The sequence below is a fragment of the Semicossyphus pulcher genome, unplaced genomic scaffold (genome assembly GCF_022749685.1).
Source record: "Semicossyphus pulcher isolate SPU_LCO1_2020_fin unplaced genomic scaffold, fSemPul1.0.p SCAF_15, whole genome shotgun sequence".
NCBI classification, from domain to species: domain Eukaryota; kingdom Metazoa; phylum Chordata; class Actinopteri; order Labriformes; family Labridae; genus Semicossyphus; species Semicossyphus pulcher.
This window is the reverse complement of record NW_027211659.1, coordinates 2,634,525-2,656,874: the sequence shown is the minus strand read 5'-3', so window position 1 is coordinate 2,656,874 and position 22,350 is coordinate 2,634,525. Positions and strand designations below refer to the sequence as shown.

At 41.4% G+C, this 22,350-nt stretch overlaps 3 protein-coding genes across 3 annotated transcripts; all 3 read right to left on the bottom strand.

The window, feature by feature from the left end:
• Positions 1–804: 804 nt before the first annotated feature.
• LOC138592746 (C-type lectin domain family 4 member E-like) lies at positions 805–5,501 on the bottom strand. Its single transcript, XM_069663617.1, has 6 exons — positions 5,128–5,501; positions 4,942–5,040; positions 3,960–4,115; positions 3,414–3,556; positions 2,314–2,417; positions 805–2,009 (listed from the first exon to the last, which is right to left on the bottom strand). Exons 1-6 carry the CDS (start codon positions 5,195–5,197, stop codon positions 1,859–1,861), a joined length of 723 nt encoding a protein of 240 aa, XP_069519718.1. The 5' UTR covers positions 5,198–5,501; the 3' UTR covers positions 805–1,858.
• Positions 5,502–8,324: 2,823 nt separating this feature from the next.
• Positions 8,325–13,187, bottom strand: LOC138592728 (C-type lectin domain family 4 member E-like). Its single transcript, XM_069663593.1, has 6 exons — positions 13,081–13,187; positions 12,895–12,993; positions 11,856–12,011; positions 11,310–11,452; positions 10,215–10,318; positions 8,325–9,919 (listed from the first exon to the last, which is right to left on the bottom strand). The coding sequence occupies exons 1-6, from the start codon at positions 13,148–13,150 to the stop codon at positions 9,769–9,771; spliced, it is 723 nt and encodes a 240-aa protein (XP_069519694.1). The 5' UTR covers positions 13,151–13,187; the 3' UTR covers positions 8,325–9,768.
• A 3,148-nt stretch (positions 13,188–16,335) lies between these two features.
• Positions 16,336–21,118, bottom strand: LOC138592516 (CD209 antigen-like protein C). The gene is made up of 6 exons (XM_069663344.1): positions 21,015–21,118; positions 20,829–20,927; positions 19,840–19,995; positions 19,294–19,436; positions 18,194–18,297; positions 16,336–17,871 (listed from the first exon to the last, which is right to left on the bottom strand). Exons 1-6 carry the CDS (start codon positions 21,082–21,084, stop codon positions 17,724–17,726), a joined length of 720 nt encoding a protein of 239 aa, XP_069519445.1. The 5' UTR covers positions 21,085–21,118; the 3' UTR covers positions 16,336–17,723.
• Positions 21,119–22,350: the final 1,232 nt, after the last annotated feature.

Here is a 22,350-nt window from a genome sequence, read left to right as displayed (position 1 = left end):
ACCGAGGAAACAAAAGGACTATTTGTTAATACAGTATTATTGACATGACATCTCTGAAGCTGTGCTAACCTCAAAGTATTTATGTCATAACCCTCAGAAATGGAAGTAAAAGACTCTCCCAGTTATCCGACTGTGTCAAGGTGACTGTCTCTGAAGATAGAAGGCTGAATCAAAGAACCACAGTACCATCTGGTGGCTTTAATGGGTAAAAGAAGGTGCAGAGTACAGAATACTTTCATATCTCTTGAAAGTTTTATAAATGGTTAAAAAAAAGAAAAAGAGTTTACTGAAAGTTACGTGCATGCATTTTGAGTGTTTAACAGTTGTTATCAATATTAGTCCTTTCCACAGACGTTCCAATGTTTGGAGGGTATTTTTGTGTTTTGAGGCACAGTCACTTCCCAACCTGGTGTGTCCCTTTTTATACAACTTAATTTTGACTATAAGTTGATGACTGAATCCTGTTAATGACCCATTTGAATGAATGTGGGTCCGTAAAGTAGAAACACTGTGATCTTGTGCTGTGTCGTTCGTGAAGGATTTGTTCGAAGCGTCAGATTGGTCGCATTATTGGAACAACCCGGTATGAGTTAATGGTATTAACTGAACATTTCAGTGGATAAACCTTTTGGATTAGTCTTTTTAATACTTATAATATTTACACTGATAAGGGATTCCATTTCCCATCACTATTGTGATCACTTATTTTTAATGTCAACAATGCTGATCACAGTGTAAGGTCATTTTCTATTGATTAGATTGATGTCTCAATTCAGCATCAGAGGAAATACTGTTGGTGTAAGAAACACCTTTGGTATACAAGTATATACTGTATGGTATTATTAAGGAAAATGAATAAAGCTTCACTTTGATGATGGTTTCAGCACAAGGCACAGAAAAGGGCCTGGGAGAAAAGACAAGCCAGTCCAGCATCTGTGGGATGTGCTGGACAAACAAGTCCGGTCGTTGGAGGCCCCACCTCGCAACTTACAGGACTCAAAGGATCTGCTGCTAACGTCTTGGTGCCAGATACCTCAGCACACCTTCAGAGGTCTAGTTGAGTCCATGCCTGGACGGGGCAGGGCTGTTTAGGTGGCAAAAGGGGAGCTTCACAATATTGACCGGCGATCATAATGTTATGGCTGATCAGTGTATAAAAGAAGTACCAATAGCTCCAAGTTTAGTAGCTGCAACATCAGATTTTGACTTTGGTGCTTGAACTTTTGTACTTTTACCAGAAGTATTTCAACACTGGTGCTACTTTTTCTTTCGTGCGAGGTGTGAGTACATCTATAAATGGTCACACTCAATACCACTACAATGTGTTAACATGGTGTTTTCGTCACACGTGGCTAAGGCTGAAAAAGGTGCTAAACTCCTCCCTTGAACCCCCTAAAGATGTTACAAAGATTGTGAGAGCTTCTCTAGTTTTGTTTATCTATCATATTAACAATATAAAATATATTAGATATTAATAATTATGATGTATTTTTATGGATTTAGATACAACTTTATTTTGCATAATGAGTTCTTCACTTTTGGTATATAGCCAGTACTTTTACATAGGTCAGATTTGCTTGTATTCTTTGTAAATAAATGATCTGAGTGCTTCTGTCACTGCTGGTAGTGATCAGCACAAGTCAGACACATGATGGCTTCCTGTGGTAAATTTTCACAATAAAACATTTTGATTTGGGGTAAAAAAGTCAGATTATAATTTCCTGGCCTCAAACACTTTGCATGTTGACTTAGACGTTCTGTTTTTTCTCTCAGGATGATAAAACAATATGAAAGCTCTTCATGTAATCATATCTAACATTGTAAACATGTTTACAAATGGATTCATTCATTTCTAAACTTATTTCTCACAGATCCATTTCATAGAGGCATCACATCGTACATCATTCCAGTTTTCCTCAAGTTTCCGGTTAGTTTTTAAGTGCGCACAGTCTTCTTCACCCCATCGTGGATCTCCACCTCCATTATCAGGCTGCATGCTCTCCCAGAATCTACATGTTTAACAAGAAGGTGAATTGTTACAGGATTCTCCCACCCATATAACAATAATATGAATAATAATAATAATAATAATAATAATAATGCGCTCTCAGTTTTTCCAGTAAATTTGCATGTGGAAGAAAATGTGACGTTTTGCCTCCTTTGACTCGACTGACCAAAACGTTTTTGTTAGAAATACGTTATAGTTTGATTTAGATAAGAATTATTTACCTAGTCATATAAAAAGTAGCCTGGTTACGTACAGAAATATTTGTCTATGAGCCTGAATTCAACCCAAGTCACTGTGTGCCTTACTTCAGAGTCAGCGGGGTGTCATCCGTCCACTTCCAGGTGCCCTCATTGTCTCTGTCACTCAAACCAATCCAAGTGTCCTGTTTGATAGTTTTACTGAGGAATTCCTGTTGAAGGTAAAGAAAGAGAGCGGTATCACTATTTAACTTTTAACCATATTAAATGTACATTTAAAACAAAATGTTCTTCTTCATTGATAGAATTAATGGGGGAAGACAAGCGGCAAAGGGCAAATGTGGGAGTCGAGCATCGGAGACTGTCGCCTCTGTGTAGGTGCCGTCGATTTAGCCACAGAGCCAAAGCAGCATTAATCTGATAATAATTCTCTTAAAAACATTGCAAAATCAAATAATTTATTAATTATTAAACAGTCATCATGTCATGTAACCTGTCAAACTTATGTGTCATGTCCGCCCGTTAGTTTTCTTTTATTTTTCCTCCTGTTTCATGTCTGATTTCCTGTTTTATTTTGAAATCCCTCACCTCTGTCTCTGTTCCAGGTCTGTGTCCTGCCCCTCCCCCGTCGTGTGCTCACCTGCTCCTGATTGTGCTCTCCCCAGCTGTGTCTCATCAGCCCCATTACCTCTTGTATTTTACCCCCTGTCTCGTTGCCAGTTCGTTTGTACCTCCGTGTCGCGTTCCAGCTTCCTGTTTCCTAGCTCTTGTTTTTTGACTATTGATCCGACCCTGTTTTGCCCTCTGACCTTGTCTTTATCTGCCTCACGTTTTTGGATACCTCTGCCTGATCTGACTGCTCATCTGTGTACTGAACCCTGTGTGACATGAAACCGTTTCTGAATTTGGATCACCGTCTGTGTGTTTGCAATTGAGTCCTTCCTCTTGGTCCCCGGTTCATGACAGTATGTCATGATTGGTATTAACTAAATTAACATCAAAGCAACAGACATTGTGACAGATGTGATTAAACAGAACTCGAAATGCATTTAAAGCAAAAAAGCAATTCATAGAAAGAGAAAAAAAAAAGATAATAGAATAAAGCAATAAAAAACGGTGAGAAGGTTTTGAGAAGACGGTAACACAGCCAAAAGTTAGTCTCAGAGGGCATCCTCTACAGACTTGGATGAGGAAAACTTTCACATTACCTGTTCTTCAGAACTGTCTATGATCACCAGATCTGCTTCTCTGTCACTGCAGTCTTGTCGGCTTTCTTCCCAAGAACTGGACTGAGTGGAGAAGAGATAACAGGAACAACGAAACATTTCCCATCCTGAAGGACACGTTTTCTCTGTAAAATATGTCAAAGACAAGACATTAAAGAGCAGACGAGACGGTAAACAGTGAATCCAAACAGCCGTAACACGGAGAAAAAACTATAATCAGAACAAATACCAGGTGTTTAATACCAGGTGCAAACAGGGCCTTTTAGTTGGTCCTTGGAAATTACGTTATAAAGAAGATGTATTGCAGTCAGAGAGAGTGGCCACATTTAAAACAAAGCCATCAAATATTAACTGCATTTTGGTCATAAAATAAATTACATTCAGAGGCAAACTGACTGAAAGTATAGTTTACAGAAGTGAGACTTTTAATATTGGTGTCATGTTCTCTGAATAACGCCGCTGCGGTCGGTCTCGATCTTATCTCTAACAGACAGCTGTGTGCAGGAGCCACACAGGCCGAGCACTCACTCTGTCCGGACAAACTCTGAAGCCTTTCCAGCTTTTTAGTCGTTTCCGTGAGGCTGACATTCAGCAGGTCCCTCTGTTTCGTCAGGGAGGACAGCTGGTCATCGCTGGCCTGGAGACGCTCGGTTAGATTGGAGGATTCTGCAGATAAATGATGTGCTGAAAGAAAACAAAGACGAATGTTTGTTAAACAGAACAAAGCTCATGCATCCAAAGAGAGATGTGGACTTAAGTTTCTTTTGCCTGGTTGAATGATATGATATCACATCTCAAAGGCTGAAATTAAACTCTGTCATGGCTGTAGTTTAATGACGTATCAGTGGATTGAATCAGACTCTGCTGCCGTGCCATTGTAATACATTTGCTCATCTCATGACACGACAACCTGCACCTGAGTTCAAAGACGGCAACCTGAACAAAGTATCCAGAGCCGTATAGACAGAGAGTCGCGTCAGTGGAGGTCCAATGTGCTCCATGACCTGTCATTGCGATGTTGCAATCGTCTCAGTCAGTCAGTCAGTCAGTCAGTCAGTCACATACAAACCCATGTGTAGGGCTGACCCTGACGGTCGCCCAAAAACACACATCCAACTGAAAATAATTTCTATTATTTTGTGCAACATGTATAAAAAAACACAATACTCATGTGCAATAATACTTTCTAAGTCCAACCATTTTGTGCACGGTATTGTATTTTCTGTATAACTGAAAATGTTTGTGTTAATTTTTGTTGAGCACTGTGTGCTTCGTCTCTTTTCTATTTGCTGCAGTGTAACACTGAAAATGAATAATTTAATACATTTTTTTTAATCTAGCGCTTTTCATCACTTAAAAAATGCCCCGTTGTGGGATCAACAAGGGTTTATCTATTCTTTTCTATCCCCAACTCTCTTCTCCCAACATGTCCCGTCTCTTTTCAGCTGTCCTATAAATAAAGGCGAAACAGCCCAACAAATTATCTCTTTAAAAAAAAAGACAAACTCACAGTAGATGCAGAGGCCGATGACCGCAGCCAGCAGGAGAACACTCAGCAGCCCCAGAAAGAGAAGAGCTCCATGTAATCTCCTCTTTGAACTTGTCGGACCTGACGACAGACAGGAGCCTATAGGACCACTAATAGTGACAGATAATCATAAACATTTCTCAGCTCAGTCTCACTGAACACTCTAACCTGTCTGATATGTCGAAGGTGTTGCGTCGACGGGTTTTTCAAATTCAACATTGGCGTAGATTTCCTCCATCGCTCAGAAGGATTCCAGCTGTTTCCCTTCAGGTCAGCTCTGCAGCGTGGACGCCGTTTGAATGATAAAAAACGTCTTCTGGTTTCATGTTCTCTTTTTTTTTCAACTTACGAGGAAGTCACAAGTTTCAGAGGTGATGGTAAAATCATGCATAATAGTGAAATACAGAAACCAAAAGGACTGCATGTGTTTAATTATTGCATGTCTGTGTATTTGTAGTTACATGAACAGCGGTCAGTACCGACCAAAAGTTCGATCCCGAGTTACCTCTGTACAGGAGGTACTGGTCCAGCTCTCCGTTGAAAGGGTCAGATCTTTAGTCTGGAGAGTATTACCCTAATAGTGTAACTAAGGATGATTAAGCTGGTAGCGAGGAAATTCGTCTACCTTTTAACTACCTACATCCGAGCAGCTACCCTGCTTCCTCTGACACTTCACTCAGTAGAATAGCACTCGTACTGAGAGTCGGTGCCAGCCACGCCCGTTAACGGCAGCTTTTCTCTAATCGATCTTAGCACTTGTTATATGCGAGAACGTTTTTTTTTATGGCTTGTGAACTTCAAACAAGTTCTCGTTATGCTGAGTCATTCTGACTCCTCAATATTTCCCAAACTCAAACCTCTTGCTGTGGTAGGCTTCATGTCTTGCATGAGGCCTATCTCCTACTTTTTCCTTCGGCCTGGAGTGTGACTTCAGCCTCTTGACAGGTCCAAGTGTAGCAGCATAGAAATATATTTATTTCTTTATGCAGTGTGCGGCTGCAATTAATGGAGCGCCACTGTTGGCCAATCATTGAACTAGGGGGAAGCATTTAAGCAGCGACTTCCCCCCTGCCTCTCTCTTTTGCACTCCTGTTTGTCAGGAGCGACTGGTGTGCCCCTGGCGCGTGTGTGTCTCTCTCCGGGTTGCTGTGGTGAGATGCCGGTAGCTGCCTGGGTCTCTCTTCTGCCCTCCTCTCGTGTGTGTGGGTCTGCTGCTGCTGAGAGGTGAAGTTGAACGGAGCGGCTGTAATTATTTCGCCGCTATACGTCACCATCAGCTGACGAGGAAACACTGCTGCTTTGTGTTCGAGGATCCTACTGACTGTTCGGAAGTTGTTTGGTTGTCCGTCTCTTGCCCTGCATGCTGCTCGTCTAGCCACCTGCTAGAGTTGGCTGCTTCACCTCCTCCTTCAGAGGGAGACGGACGCCAGCCACACCGCTTTATATCATTTAATGGACATTTTAATGGTGTGATCGTGTGGTGGGGATTTATATCCCTTTTCGTTTAGATTAATTTGTATAAGTGTACTCCTGTTGTTTGATTATTTTGATTTAGTTAGATTACCTGTTCCTTAGTTCCTTTATTTGAATTTGGGTAGTTTGTGGGTTTTCCTTTGGGTGTGAACTTAAGTTGTTTGTTTTTGTTTCATTTGGGTAGTTAATTTGTATAGTTTGTTTAATTTGTAACCTACCGATTAATTAGTATAGTTTTGTTATATTGTTTGTTTTATTGTTTCAATTTCACTAAACGTGTTATTCCTTTTCAGTTGCTGAGGGCCGGTGGTGGTACTGGTGATCCGGGTGGCGGTATCCCCCCCCCCTTTGTGTGCTGTGCTCCCCTGGGATTTAGTTACTTCACCATCGTGTGTCACGTGTGCCTGGGTGATTTGTTTGGTTTGTTTTGGTGGATCCCTCCCCCCTTCACTAGTCCCTCGTCCATCTGGTAAGCCTCAGCACCTGATTAGGTCTTTCTTTCTTTACGTCTCCCCCCCTTTTTGTGTGAATGGTGTGTTTTAAGTACTTTTAAAGAAACTGATTACAAAATAAAGTATTTGTATTGTAAGCATTTGAACCACGTCTCTGGCCTCCTGAGTATCCGAATCTGTGTGTCCTAAGTGTGGGTTAACTAAATACTTCTCTGGGTGAAACTCCCACAGTGGCGTTGTCTGGCAACTAAATATTGATCTTCAAATATTGAACAATTGATCTGATAACCGTAATATCATCACAGAAATTGTTCCAATGCGCTTCCACTCGCTGTCACTGCCACACAAGGAAGGAAAACCAATGTGTGTATATATTAATGGACGACGCGTCTCCATCTGATCCCATTTTACGAAAATGATGCCAAAATAGCTCCCCTGATAGGCGCTGCCATCTTGCAATGTTGACGTCATTTGGAGCCAGAGTCTGCGCAGAAGAGATCGGCGGGTGAAGCAGCCGTAGCCACTACGCTAACCAAAACACACACTTAATTTACCGAAAAAACAGCAAGGATCCCGCTCGCCGGCGTGATTAACAGCAGAACAGCTTCTCTGTGTTGGTCTGAGGTTAACGTTCACAGGTATGGAAACTTCAATGACTGTAGTGATCGTTTTAGTTACGTCTCCTCTCGCCGTTCGTCCTCCACTCTTCTAATCCGGAACTGATCGGCTGCAGGAGCTGGATTGGTCAACAGAGCTGTCAATCATCATTTTTTACAGCATCAAATAACTAATTAAAAGTAAACTTGTCAGAAAATGAACATTTGAACGTAAATCAGCATGATAATAACTAGCTATAATGACAGAAACCATGTTAAAAATCTATTTGACGTGTATTTTGATTTTATAGTTCGGCTCATGTCCCATCTGTTAACGTGGAGGAGGCGGGCTTTATGACCTATACTGCAGCCAGTCAGCAGGGGGCGCTCGAAATGTTTTTGCTCATGTCGTCCATCTTTTTCTACAGTCTATGAGGAAAACCAGTAAACCAGCGACAGGTTCATGGGCGGCCAAGGCTCACTGATGCACAGGGGGAGCGAAGGCTGGACCGCGTGGTCCGATCAAACACAAGAGCTACTGCAGCTCAAACTGCTGAAAAAGTGAATGCTGGTTCTGATGGAAAGGTGTCAGAACACACAGTGCATCGAGAGGCGGGCGAAACCCTGGACTGATTGTGGGCGGAAGCCGGAGTACCCGGAGGGAACCCACACATGCACAGGGAGAACATGCAAACTCCACACAGAAACATCACTATGTCCACACTGGGATTCGAACCAGGAGCCTTCGAGCTGTGAGGCGACAGCGCTAACTCCTCAAACAGGAACATTTAGCAGGAAATTAAATGTTTTTTTATTTTATTCAGCAAACAATTGCGTCATTAAAGATATATTTTTAAGACCCCGCAGATATCTTCTATCTACTGGAAACAAGGACGTGAAACTAACATTTTATTTGAGACAAACATATTATTGCATTTATTTTTATAATCCAGAAATATATACCAAAAAATAATAACAAATAATGTATTTAGATTTAGACATGGACTGTAATAACATCGAGGCATGAAAATTCAGAACACTTGGACCACTAACTGCAAAATATTCATTAAGCTGAACGGATCACCTGAGGAGGCCAAAGTATTGGTCGTCAGAGATATTGAGGATCTGGATAAATACCAATGACCAACATGAACAGGACCATAAATAAGGTAACAAGCAACTATACACACAACCATGACACGCACTGAAAGAAATCACTCAGCTACATCTGGAAACACCTTTGGTATACAAGTATATACTGTATGGTATTATTAAGGAAAATGAATAAAGCTTCACTTTGATGATGGTTTCAGCACAAGGCACAGAAAAGAGCCTGGGAGAAAAGACAAGCCAGTCCAGCATCTGTGGGATGTGCTGGACAAACAAGTCCGGTCGTTGGAGGCCCCACCTCGCAACTTACAGGACTCAAAGGATCTGCTGCTAACGTCTTGGTGCCAGATACCTCAGCACACCTTCAGAGGTCTAGTTGAGTCCATGCCTGGACGGGGCAGGGCTGTTTAGGTGGCAAAAGGGGAGCTTCACAATATTGACCGGCGATCATAATGTTATGGCTGATCAGTGTATAAAAGAAGTACCAATAGCTCCAAGTTTAGTAGCTGCAACATCAGATTTTGACTTTGGTGCTTGAACTTTTGTACTTTTACCAGAAGTATTTCAACACTGGTGCTACTTTTTCTTTCGTGCGAGGTGTGAGTACATCTATAAATGGTCACACTCGATACCACTACAATGTGTTAACACGGTGTTTTCGTCACACGTGGCTAAGGCTGAAAAAGGTGCTAAACTCCTCCCTTGAACCCCCTAAAGATGTTACAAAGATTGTGAGAGCTTCTCTAGTTTTGTTTATCTATCATATTAACAATATAAAATATATTAGATATTAATAATTATGATGCATTTTTATGGATTTAGATACAACTTTATTTTGCATAATGAGTTCTTCACTTTTGGTATATAGCCAGTACTTTTACATAGGTCAGATTTGCTTGTATTCTTTGTAAATAAATGATCAGAGTGCTTCTGTCACTGCTGGTAGTGATCAGCACAAGTCAGACACATGATGGCTTCCTGTGGTAAATTTTCACAATAAAACATTTTGATTTGGGGTAAAAAAAGTCAGATTATAATTTCCTGGCCTCAAACACTTTGCATGTTGACTTAGACGCTCTGTTTTTTCTCTCAGGATGATAAAACAATATGAAAGCTCTTCATGTAATCATATCTAACATTGTAAACATGTTTACAAATGGATTCATTCATTTCTAAACTTATTTCTCACAGATCCATTTCATAGAGGCATCACATCGTCGATCATTCCAGTTTCCCTCAAGTTTCTCGTTAGTTATGATATGCACACAGTCTTCTTCACCCCATCGTGGATCTCCATCTCCATTATCAGGCTGCTTGCTCCACCAGAATCTACATGTTTAACAAGAAGGTGAATTGTTACAGGATTCTCCCACCCATATAACAATAATAATAATAATGATAATAATAATAATGCGCTCTCAGTTTTTCCAGTAAATTTGCATGTGGAAGAAAATGTGACGTTTTGCCTCCTTTGACTCGATTGACCAAAACGTTTTTGTTAGAAATACGTTATAGTTTGATTTAGATAAGAATTATTTACCTAGTCATATAAAAAGTAGCCTGGTTACGTACAGAAATATTTGTCTATGAGCCTGAATTCAACCCAAGTCACTGTGTGCCTTACTTCAGAGTCAGCGGGGTGTCATCCGTCCACTTCCAGGTGCCCTCATTGTCTCTGTCACTCAAACCAATCCAAGTGTCCTGTTTGATAGTTTTACTGAGGAATTCCTGTTGAAGGTAAAGAAAGAGAGCGGTATCACTATTTAACTTTTAACCATATTAAATGTACATTTAAAACAAAATGTTCTTCTTCATTGATAGAATTAATGGGACAGGCGGCAAAGGGCCAATGTGGGAGTCGAGCATCGGAGACTGTCGCCTCTGTGTAGGTGCCGTCAATTTAGCCACAGAGCCAAAGCAGCATTAATCTGATAATAATTCTCTTAAAAACATTGCAAAATCAAATAATTTATTAATTATTAAACAGTCATCATGTCATGTAACCTGTCAAACTTATGTGTCATGTCCGCCCGTTAGTTTTCTTTTATTTTTCCTCCTGTTTCATGTCTGATTTCCTGTTTTATTTTGAAATCCCTCACCTCTGTCTCTGTTCCAGGTCTGTGTCCTGCCCCTCCCCCGTCGTGTGCTCACCTGCTCCTGATTGTGCTCTCCCCAGCTGTGTCTCATCAGCCCCATTACCTCTTGTATTTTACCCCCTGTCTCGTTGCCAGTTCGTTTGTACCTCCGTGTCGCGTTCCAGCTTCCTGTTTCCTAGCTCTTGTTATTTGACTATTGATCCGACCCTGTTTTGCCCTCTGACCTTGTCTTTATCTGCTTCACGTTTTTGGATACCTCTGCCTGATCTGACTGCTCATCTGTGTACTGAACCCTATGTGACAGGAAACCGTTTCTGAATTTGGATCACCGTCTGTGTGTTTGCAATTGAGTCCTTCCTCTTGGTCCCCGGTTCATGACAGTATGTCATGATTGGTATTAACTAAATTAACATCAAAGCAACAGACATTGTGACAGATGTGATTAAACAGAACTCGAAATGCATTTAAAGCAAAAAAGCAATTCATAGAAAGAGAAAAAAAAAAGATAATAGAATAAAGCAATAAAAGACGGTGAGAAGGTTTTGAGAAGACGGTAACACAGCCAAAAGTTAGTCTCAGAGGGCATCCTCTACAGACTTGGATGAGGAAAACTTTCACATTACCTGTTCTTCAGAACTGTCTATGATCACCAGATCTGCTTCTCTGTCTCTGCAGTCTTGTCGGCTTTCTTCCCAAGAACTGGACTGAGTGGAGAAGAGATAACAGGAACAACGAAACATTTTCCATCCTGAAGGACACGTTTTCTCTGTAAAATATGTCAAAGACAAGACATTAAAGAGCAGACGAGACGGTAAACAGTGAATCCAAACAGCCGTAACACAGAGAAAAAACTATAATCAGAACAAATACCAGGTGTTTAATACCAGGTGCAAACAGGGCCTTTTAGTTGGTCCTTGGAAATTACGTTATAAAGAAGATGTATTGCAGTCAGAGAGAGTGGCCACATTTAAAACAAAGCCATCGAACATTAACTGCATTTTGGTCATAAAATAAATTACATTCAGAGGCAAACTGACTGAAAGTATAGTTTACAGAAGTGAGACTTTTAATATTGGTGTCATGTTCTCTGAATAACGCCGCTGTGGTCGGTCTCGATCTTATAGCTAACAGACAGCTGTGTGCAGAAGCCACACAGGCCGAGCACTCACTCTGTCCGGACAAACTCTGAAGCCTTTCCAGCTCTTTAGTCGTTTCCATGAGGCTGACATTCAGCAGGTCCCTCTGTTTAATCAGGGAGGACAGCTGGTCATCGCTGGCCTGGAGACGCTCGGTTAGATTGGAGGATTCTGCAGATAAATGATGTACTGAAAGAAAACAAAGACGAATGTTTGTTAAACAGAACAAAGCTCATGCATCCAAAGAGAGATGTGGACTTAAGTTTCTTTTGCCTGGTTGAATTATTTTATAATTGTGTCCTAAGGTTATGAAAGATGTTGATGAATCAATTGATGTTTTATGCATATGCAGAAATATCACATCTCAAAGGCTGAAATTAAACTCTGTCATGGCTGTAGTTTAATGACGTATCAGTGGATTGAATCAGACTCTGCTGCCGTGCCATTGTAATACATTTGCTCATCTCATGACACGACAACCTGCACCTGAGTTCAAAGACGGCAACCTGAACAAAGTATCCAGAGCCGTATAGACAGAGAGTCGCGTCAGTGGAGGTCCAATGTGCTCCATGACCTGTCATTGCGATGTTGCAATCGTCTCAGTCAGTCAGTCAGTCAGTCACATACAAACCCATGTGTAGGGCTGACCCTGACGGTCGCCCAAAAACACACATCCAACTGAAAATAATTTCTATTATTTTGTGCAACATGTATAAAAAAACACAATACTCATGTGCAATAATACTTTCTAAGTCCAACCATTTTGTGCACGGTATTGTATTTTCTGTATAACTGAAAATGTTTGTGTTAATTTTTGTTGAGCACTGTGTGCTTCGTCTCTTTTCTATTTGCTGCAGTGTAACACTGAAAATGAATAATTTAATACATTTTTTTTAATCTAGCACTTTTCATCACTTAAAAATTGCCCCGTTGTGGGATCAACAAGGGTTTATCTATTCTTTTCTATCCCCAACTCTCTTCTCCCAACATGTCCCGTCTCTTTTCAGCTGTCCTATAAATAAAGGCGAAACAGCCCAACAAATTATCTCTTTAAAAAAAAAGACAAACTCACAGTAGATGCAGAGGCCGATGACCGCAGCCAGCAGGAGAACACTCAGCAGCCCCAGAAAGAGAAGAGCTCCATGTAATCTCCTCTTTGAACTTGTCGGACCTGACGACAGACAGGAGCCTATAGGACCACTAATAGTGACAGATAATCATAAACATTTCTCAGCTCAGTCTCACTGAACACTCTTACCTGTCTGATATGTCGAAGGTGTTGCGTCGACGGGTTTTTCAAATTCAACATTGGCGTAGATTTCCTCCATCGCTCAGAAGGATTCCAGCTGTTTCCCTTCAGGTCAGCTCTGCAGCGTGGACGCCGTTTGAATGATAAAAAACGTCTTCTGGTTTCCTGTTCTCTTTTTTTTTCAACTTACGAGGAAGTCACAAGTTTCAGAGGTGATGGTAAAATCATGCATAATAGTGAAATACAGAAACCAAAAGGACTGCATGTGTTTAATTATTGCATGTCTGTGTATTTGTAGTTACATGAACAGCGGTCAGTACCGACCAAAAGTTAGATCCCGAGTTACCCCTGTACAGGAGGTACTGGTCCAGCTCTCCGTTGAAAGGGTCAGATCTTTAGTCTGGAGAGTATTACCCTAATAGTGTAACTAAGGATGATTAAGCTGGTAGCGAGGAAATTCGTCTACCTTTTAACTACCTACATCCGAGCAGCTACCCTGCTTCCTCTGACACTTCACTCAGTAGAATAGCACTCGTACTGAGAGTCAGTGCCAGCCACGCCCGTTAACGGCAGCTTTTCTCTAATCGATCTTAGCACTTGTTATATGCGAGAACGTTTTTTTTTTATGGCTTGTGAACTTCAAACAAGTTCTCGTTATGCTGAGTCATTCTGACTCCTCAATATTTCCCAAACTCAAACCTCTTGCTGTGGTAGGCTTCATGTCTTGCATGAGGCCTATCTCCTACTTTTTCCTTAGGCCTGGAGTGTGACTTCAGCCTCTTGACAGTTCCAAGTGTAGCAGCATAGAAATATATTTATTTCTTTATGCAGTGTGCGGCTGCAATTAATGGAGCGCCACTGTTGGCCAATCATTGAACTAGGGGGAAGCATTTAAGCAGCGACTTCCCCCCTGCCTCTCTCTTTTGCACTCCTGTTTGTCAGGAGCGACTGGTGTGCCCCTGGCGCGTGTGTGTCTCTCTCCGGGTTGCTGTGGTGAGATGCCGGTAGCTGCCTGGGTCTCTCTTCTGCCCTCCTCTCGTGTGTGTGGGTCTGCTGCTGCTGAGAGGTGAAGTTGAACGGAGCGGCTGTAATTATTTCGCCGCTATACGTCACCATCAGCTGACGAGGAAACACTGCTGCTTTGTGTTCGAGGATCCTACTGACTGTTCGGAAGTTGTTTGGTTGTCCGTCTCTTGCCCTGCATGCTGCTCGTCTGGCCACCTGCTAGAGTTGGCTGCTTCACCTCCTCCTTCAGAGGGAGACGGACGCCAGCCACACCTCTTTATATCATTTAATGGACATTTTAATGGTGTGATCGTGTGGTGGGGATTTATATCCCTTTTCGTTTAGATTAATTTGTATAAGTGTACTCCTGTTGTTTGATTATTTTGATTTAGTTGGATTACCTGTTCCTTAGTTCCTTTATTTGAATTTGGGTAGTTTGTGGGTTTTCCTTTGGGTGTGAACTTAAGTTGTTTGTTTTTGTTTCATTTGGGTAGTTAATTTGTATAGTTTGTTTAATTTGTAACCTACCGATTAATTAGTATAGTTTTGTTATTGTTTGTTTTATTGTTTCAATTTCACTAAACGTGTTATTCCTTTTCAGTTGCTGAGGGCCGGTGGTGGTACTGGTGATCCGGGTGGCGGTATCCCCCCCCCCTTTGTGTGCTGTGCTCCCCTGGGATTTAGTTACTTCACCATCGTGTGTCACGTGTGCCTGGGTGATTTGTTTGGTTTGTTTTGGTGGATCCCTCCCCCCTTCACTAGTCCCTCGTCCATCTGGTAAGCCTCAGCACCTGATTAGGTCTTTCTTTCTTTACGTCTCCCCCCCTTTTTGTGTGAATGGTGTGTTTTAAGTACTTTTAAAGAAACTGATTACAAAATAAAGTATTTGTATTGTAAGCATTTGAACCACGTCTCTGGCCTCCTGAGTATCCGAATCTGTGTGTCCTAAGTGTGGGTTAACTAAATACTTCTCTGGGTGAAACTCCCACAGTGGCGTTGTCTGGCAACTAAATATTGATCTTCAAATATTGAACAATTGATCTGATAACCGTAATATCATCACAGAAATTGTTCCAATGCGCTTCCACTCGCTGTCACTGCCACACAAGGAAGGAAAACCAATGTCTGTATATATTAATGGACGACGCGTCTCCATCTGATCCCATTTTACGAAAATGATGCCAAAATAGCTCCCCTGATAGGCGCTGCCATCTTGCAATGTTGACGTCATTTGGAGCCAGAGTCTGCGCAGAAGAGATCGGCGGGTGAAGCAGCCGTAGCCACTACGCTAACCAAAACACACACTTAATTTACCGAAAAAACAGCAAGGATCCCGCTCGCCGGCGTGATTAACAGCAGAACAGCTTCTCTGTGTTGGTCTGAGGTTAACGTTCACAGGTATGGAAACTTCAATGACTGTAGTGATCGTTTTAGTTACGTCTCCTCTCGCCGTTCGTCCTCCACTCTTCTAATCCGGAACTGATCGGCTGCAGGAGCTGGATTGGTCAACAGAGCTGTCAATCATCATTTTTTACAGCATCAAATAACTAATTAAAAGTAAACTTGTCAGAAAATTAACATTTGAACGTAAATCAGCATGATAATAACTAGCTATAATGACAGAAACCATGTTAAAAATCTATTTGACGTGTATTTTGATTTTATAGTTCGGCTCATGTCCCATCTGTTAACATGGAGGAGGCGGGCTTTATGACCTATACTGCAGCCAGTCAGCAGGGGGCGCTCGAAATGTTTTTGCTCATGTCGTCCATCTTTTTCTACAGTCTGAGGAAAACCAGTAAACCAGCGACAGGTTCATGGGCGGCCAAGGCTCACTGATGCACAGGGGGAGCGAAGGCTGGACCGCGTGGTCCGATCAAACACAAGAGCTACTGCAGCTCAAACTGCTGAAAAAGTGAATGCTGGTTCTGATGGAAAGGTGTCAGAACACACAGTGCATCGAGAGGCGGGCGAAACCCTGGACTGATTGTGGGCGGAAGCCGGAGTACCCGGAGGGAACCCACACATGCACAGGGAGAACATGCAAACTCCACACAGAAACATCGCTATGTCCACACTGGGATTCGAACCAGGAGCCTTCGAGCTGTGAGGCGACAGCGCTAACTCCTCAAACAAGAACATTTAGCAGGAAATTAAATGTTTTTTTATTTTATTTTATTCAGCAAACAATTGCGTCATTAAAGATATATTTTTAAGGCCCCGAAGATATCTTCTATCTACTGGGAACAAGGACGTGAAACTAACATTTTATTTGAGACAAACATATTATTGCATTTATTTTTATAATCCAGAAATATATAACAAAAAATAATCACAAATAATGTATTTAGATTTAGACATGGACTGTAATAACATCGAGGCATGAAAATTCAGAACACTTGGACCACTAACTGCAAAATATTCATTAAGCTGAACGGATCACCTGAGGAGGCCAAAGTATTGGTCGTCAGAGATATTGAGGATCTGGATAAATACCAATGACCAACATGAACAGGACCATAAATAAGGTAACAAGCAACTATACACACAACCATGACACGCACTGAAAGAAATCACTCAGCTACATCTGGAAACACCTTTGGTATACAAGTATATACTGTATGGTATTATTAAGGAAAATGAATAAAGCTTCACTTTGATGATGGTTTCAGCACAAGGCACAGAAAAGAGCCTGGGAGAAAAGACAAGCCAGTCCAGCATCTGTGGGATGTGCTGGACAAACAAGTCCGGTCGTTGGAGGCCCCACCTCGCAACTTACAGGACTCAAAGGATCTGCTGCTAACGTCTTGGTGCCAGATACCTCAGCACACCTTCAGAGGTCTAGTTGAGTCCATGCCTGGACGGGGCAGGGCTGTTTAGGTGGCAAAAGGGGAGCTTCACAATATTGACCGGCGATCATAATGTTATGGCTGATCAGTGTATAAAAGAAGTACCAATAGCTCCAAGTTTAGTAGCTGCAACATCAGATTTTGACTTTGGTGCTTGAACTTTTGTACTTTTACCAGAAGTATTTCAACACTGGTGCTACTTTTTCTTTCGTGCGAGGTGTGAGTACATCTATAAATGGTCACACTCGATACCACTACAATGTGTTAACACGGTGTTTTCGTCACACGTGGCTAAGGCTGAAAAAGGTGCTAAACTCCTCCCTTGAACCCCCTAAAGATGTTACAAAGATTGTGAGAGCTTCTCTAGTTTTGTTTATCTATCATATTAACAATATAAAATATATTAGATATTAATAATTATGATGTATTTTTATGGATTTAGATACAACTTTATTTTGCATAATGAGTTCTTCACTTTTGGTATATAGCCAGTACTTTTACATAGGTCAGATTTGCTTGTATTCTTTGTAAATAAATGATCTGAGTGCTTCTGTCACTGCTGGTAGTGATCAGCACAAGTCAGACACATGATGGCTTCCTGTGGTAAATTTTCACAATAAAACATTTTGATTTGGGGTAAAAAAAGTCAGATTATAATTTCCTGGCCTCAAACACTTTGCATGTTGACTTAGACGCTCTGTTTTTTCTCTCAGGATGATAAAACAATATGAAAGCTCTTCATGTAATCATATCCAACATTGTAAACATGTTTACAAATGGATTCATCCATTTCTAAACTTATTTCTCACAGATCCATTTCATAGAGACATTACATGGTCGATCATTCCAGCTATCACGTTTCCGGTTTCTTATGATATGCACACAGTCTTCTTCACCCCATCGTCGTTCTACACCTCCATTATCAGGCTGCGTGTTCCACCAGAATCTACATGTTTAACAAGAAGGCGAACTGTTACAGGATTCTCCCACCCATATAACAATAATAATAATAATAATAATAATAATAATAATGATAATAATGATAATAATAATAATGCGCTCTCAGTTTTTCCAGTAAATTTGCATGTGGAAGAAAATGTGACGTTTTGCCTCCTTTGACTCGATTGACCAAAACGTTTTTGTTAGAAATACGTTATAGTTTGATTTAGATAAGAATTATTTACCTAGTCATATAAAAAGTAGCCTGGTTACATACAGAAATATTTGTCTATGAGCCTGAATTCAACCCAAGTCACTGTGTGCCTTACTTCAGAGTCAGCGGGGTGTCATCCATCCACTTCCAGGTGCCCTCATTGTCTCTGTCACTCAAACCAATCCAAGAGTCCTGTTTGATAGTTTTACTGAGGAATTCCTGTTGAAGGTAAAGAAAGAGAGCGGTATCACTATTTAACTTTTAACCATATTAAATGTACATTTAAAACAAAATGTTCTTCTTCATTGATAGAATTAATGGGGGAAGACAGGCGGCAAAGGGCAAATGTGGGAGTCGAGCATCGGAGACTGTCGCCTCTGTGTAGGTGCTGTCGATTTAGCCACAGAGCCAAAGCAGCATTAATCTGATAATAATTCTCTTAAAAACATTGCAAAATCAAATAATTTATTAATTATTAAACAGTCATCATGTCATGTAACCACTCAAACTTATGTGTCATGTCCGCCCGTTAGTTTTCTTTTATTTTTCCTCCTGTTTCATGTCTGATTTCCTGTTTTATTTTGAAATCCCTCACCTCTGTCTCTGTTCCAGGTCTGTGTCCTGCCCCTCCCCCGTCGTGTGCTCACCTGCTCCTGATTGTGCTCTCCCCAGCTGTGTCTCATCAGCCCCATTACCTCTTGTATTTTACCCCCTGTCTCGTTGCCAGTTCGTTTGTACCTCCGTGTCGCGTTCCAGCTTCCTGTTTCCTAGCTCTTGTTATTCGACTATTGATCCGACCCTGTTTTGCCCTCTGACCTTGTCTTTATCTGCCTCACGTTTTTGGATACCTCTGCCTGATCTGACTGCTCATCTGTGTACTGAACCCTGTGTGACATGAAACCGTTTCTGAATTTGGATCACCGTCTGTGTGTTTGCAATTGAGTCCTTCCTCTTGGTCCCCGGTTCATGACAGTATGTCATGATTGGTATTAACTAAATTAACATCAAAGCAACAGACATTGTGACAGATGTGATTAAACAGAACTCGAAATGCATTTAAAGCAAAAAAGCAATTCATAGAAAGAGAAAAAAAAAAGATAATAGAATAAAGCAATAAAAGACGGTGAGAAGGTTTTGAGAAGACGGTAACACAGCCAAAAGTTAGTCTCAGAGGGCATCCTCTACAGACTTGGATGAGGAAAACTTTCACATTACCTGTTCTTCAGAACTGTCTATGATCACCAGATCTGCTTCTCTGTCTCTGCAGTCTTGTCGGCTTTCTTCCCAAGAACTGGACTGAGTGGAGAAGAGATAACAGGCACAACGAAACATTTCCCATCCTGAAGGACACGTTTTCTCTGTAAAATATGTCAAAGACAAGACATTAAAGAGCAGACGAGACGGTAAACAGTGAATCCAAACAGCCGTAACACAGAGAAAAAACTATAATCAGAACAAATACCAGGTGTTTAATACCAGGTGCAAACAGGGCCTTTTAGTTGGTCCTTGGAAATTACGTTATAAAGAAGATGTATTGCAGTCAGAGAGAGTGGCCACATTTAAAACAAAGCCATCGAACATTAACTGCATTTTGGTCATAAAATAAATTACATTCAGAGGCAAACTGACTGAAAGTATAGTTTACAGAAGTGAGACTTTTAATATTGGTTTCATGTTCTCTAAATAACGCCGCTGTGGTCGGTCTCGATCTTATAGCTAACAGACAGCTGTGTGCAGAAGCCACACAGGCCGAGCACTCACTCTGTCCGGACAAACTCTGAAGCCTTTCCAGCTTTTTAGTCGTTTCCATGAGGCTGACATTCAGCAGGTCCCTCTGTTTCGTCAGGGAGGACAGCTGGTCATCGCTGGCCTGGAGACGCTCGGTTAGATTGGAGGATTCTGCAGATAAATGATGTGCTGAAAGAAAACAAAGATGTATGTTTGTTAAACAGAACAAAGCTCATGCATCCAAAGAGAGATGTGGACTTAAGTTTCTTTTGCTTGGTTGAATTATTTTATAATTGTGTCCTAAGGTTATGAAAGATGTTGATGAATCAATTGATGTTTTATGCATATGAAGAAATATCACATCTCAAAGGCTGAAATTAAACTCTGTCATGGCTGTAATTTAATGACGTATCAGTGGATTGAATCAGACTCTGCTGCTGTGCCATTGTAATACATTTGCTCATCTCATGACACGACAACCTGCACCTGAGTTCAAAGACGGCAACCTGAACAAAGTATCCAGAGCCGTATAGACAGAGAGTCGCGTCAGTGGAGGTCCAATGTGCTCCATGATCTGTCATTGCGATGTTGCAATCGTCTCAGTCAGTCAGTCAGTCACATACAAACCTGTGTGTAGGGCTGACCCTGACGGTCGCCCAAAAACACACATCCAACTGAAAATAATTTCTATTATTTTGTGCAACATGTATAAAAAAATAAAATAAATTCTGTATAACTGGAAATGTTTCATTAGTGTTTAATTTTTGTTGAGCACTGTGTGCTTCGTCTCTTTTCTATTTGCTGCAGTGTAACACTGAAAATGAATAATTTAATACATTTTTTTTAATCTAGCACTTTTCATCACTTAAAAATTGCCCCGTTGTGGGATCAACAAGGGTTTATCTATTCTTTTCTATCCCCAACTCTCTTCTCCCAACATGTCCTGTCTCTTTTCAGCTGTCCTATAAATAAAGGCGAAACAGCCCAACAAATTATCTCTTTAAAAAAAAAGACAAACTCACAGTAGATGCAGAGGCCGATGACCGCAGCCAGCAGGAGAACACTCAGCAGCCCCAGAAAGAGAAGAGCTCCATGTAATCTCCTCTTTGAACTTGTCGGACCTGACAACAGACAGGAGCCTATAGGACCACTAATAGTGACAGATAATCATAAACATTTCTCAGCTCAGTCTCACTGAACACTCTTACCTGTCTGATATGTCAAAGGTGTTGCGTCGACGGGTTTTTCAAAATCAACATTGGCGTAGATTTCCTCCATCGCTCAGAAGGATTCCAGCTGTTTCCCTTCAGGTCAGCTCTGCAGCGTGGATGCCGTTTGAATGATAAAAAACGTCTTCTGGTTTCATGTTCTCTTTTTTTTCAACTAACGAGGAAGTCACAAGTTTCAGAGGTGATGGTAAAATCATGCCCAATAGTGAAACACAGAAACCAAAAGGACTGCATGTGTTTAATTATTGCATGTCTGTGTATTTGTAGTTACATGAACAGGTATACAAGTCCTTTTCAATTTACAGTTTTCCAATGACCTTGTTGGAATAGATACGCTGTTCAGATGGTCGTTTTAGGAAGACTGAATAATGTGAAAACTAGTTGAGTTGGCCACCTTAAATAACCTCCACAAAGGACTGGGGTACTATGACAACACCTCAGGGAGGTTTTTAGATTATTGGAAATCTTTTCGTCTTTTCTTTTCTTCCCGGTCTGCAGCGGTCAGTACCGACCAAAAGTTAGATCCCGAGTTACCCCTGTACAGGAGGTACTGGTCCAGCTCTCCGTTGAAAGGGTCAGATCTTTAGTCTGGAGAGTATTACCCTAATAGTGTAACTAAGGATGATTAAGCTGGTAGCGAGGAAATTCGTCTACCTTCTAACTACCTACATCCGAGCAGCTACCCTGCTTCCTCTGACACTTCACTCAGTAGAATAGCACTCGTACTGAGAGTCAGTGCCAGCCACGCCCGTTAACGGCAGCTTTTCTCTAATCGATCTTGGCACTTGTTATATGCGAGAAGGTTTTTTTTATGGCTTGTGAACTTCAAACAAAAGGGTAATGAACATAAGGAAACCTATAAAGACCTTTTAGAAAGATGTAAACACGCTATACCATGGACCAACGTGAGGAGGAAAAACCAAAGTCCAGAGTCTTCTCTTTAATTACAGTTTTATAAACTTGATTTAATATTTATTGCAGAATTTAGCAGGGAAGCATGCACATTAGATTTAAAGATTGATTCATAAACCTTATCTAATTTGATATTAATATTCGTCCGAGACGTCCACCTCCATCCCCTCATCCCCGACTGTAGGGAATGCGTCGTCCGCGTCAGAGAGGGGGTTATTGTTGCACCCATCATCAGCGTTGGACTCATCATCCGATGGTTCTGAGCGATGGGATGGCCCGGGGGGTGGAGTCCGTGGTCTGGGGATATAACTGGTTCTGGTGGGTTGATCGGGGTGACGCTGATGAAAGTCCCTGATGAGGTGGTGATCCAATATGTGTCTGGCAGGGACCCAGGATCTCTCCT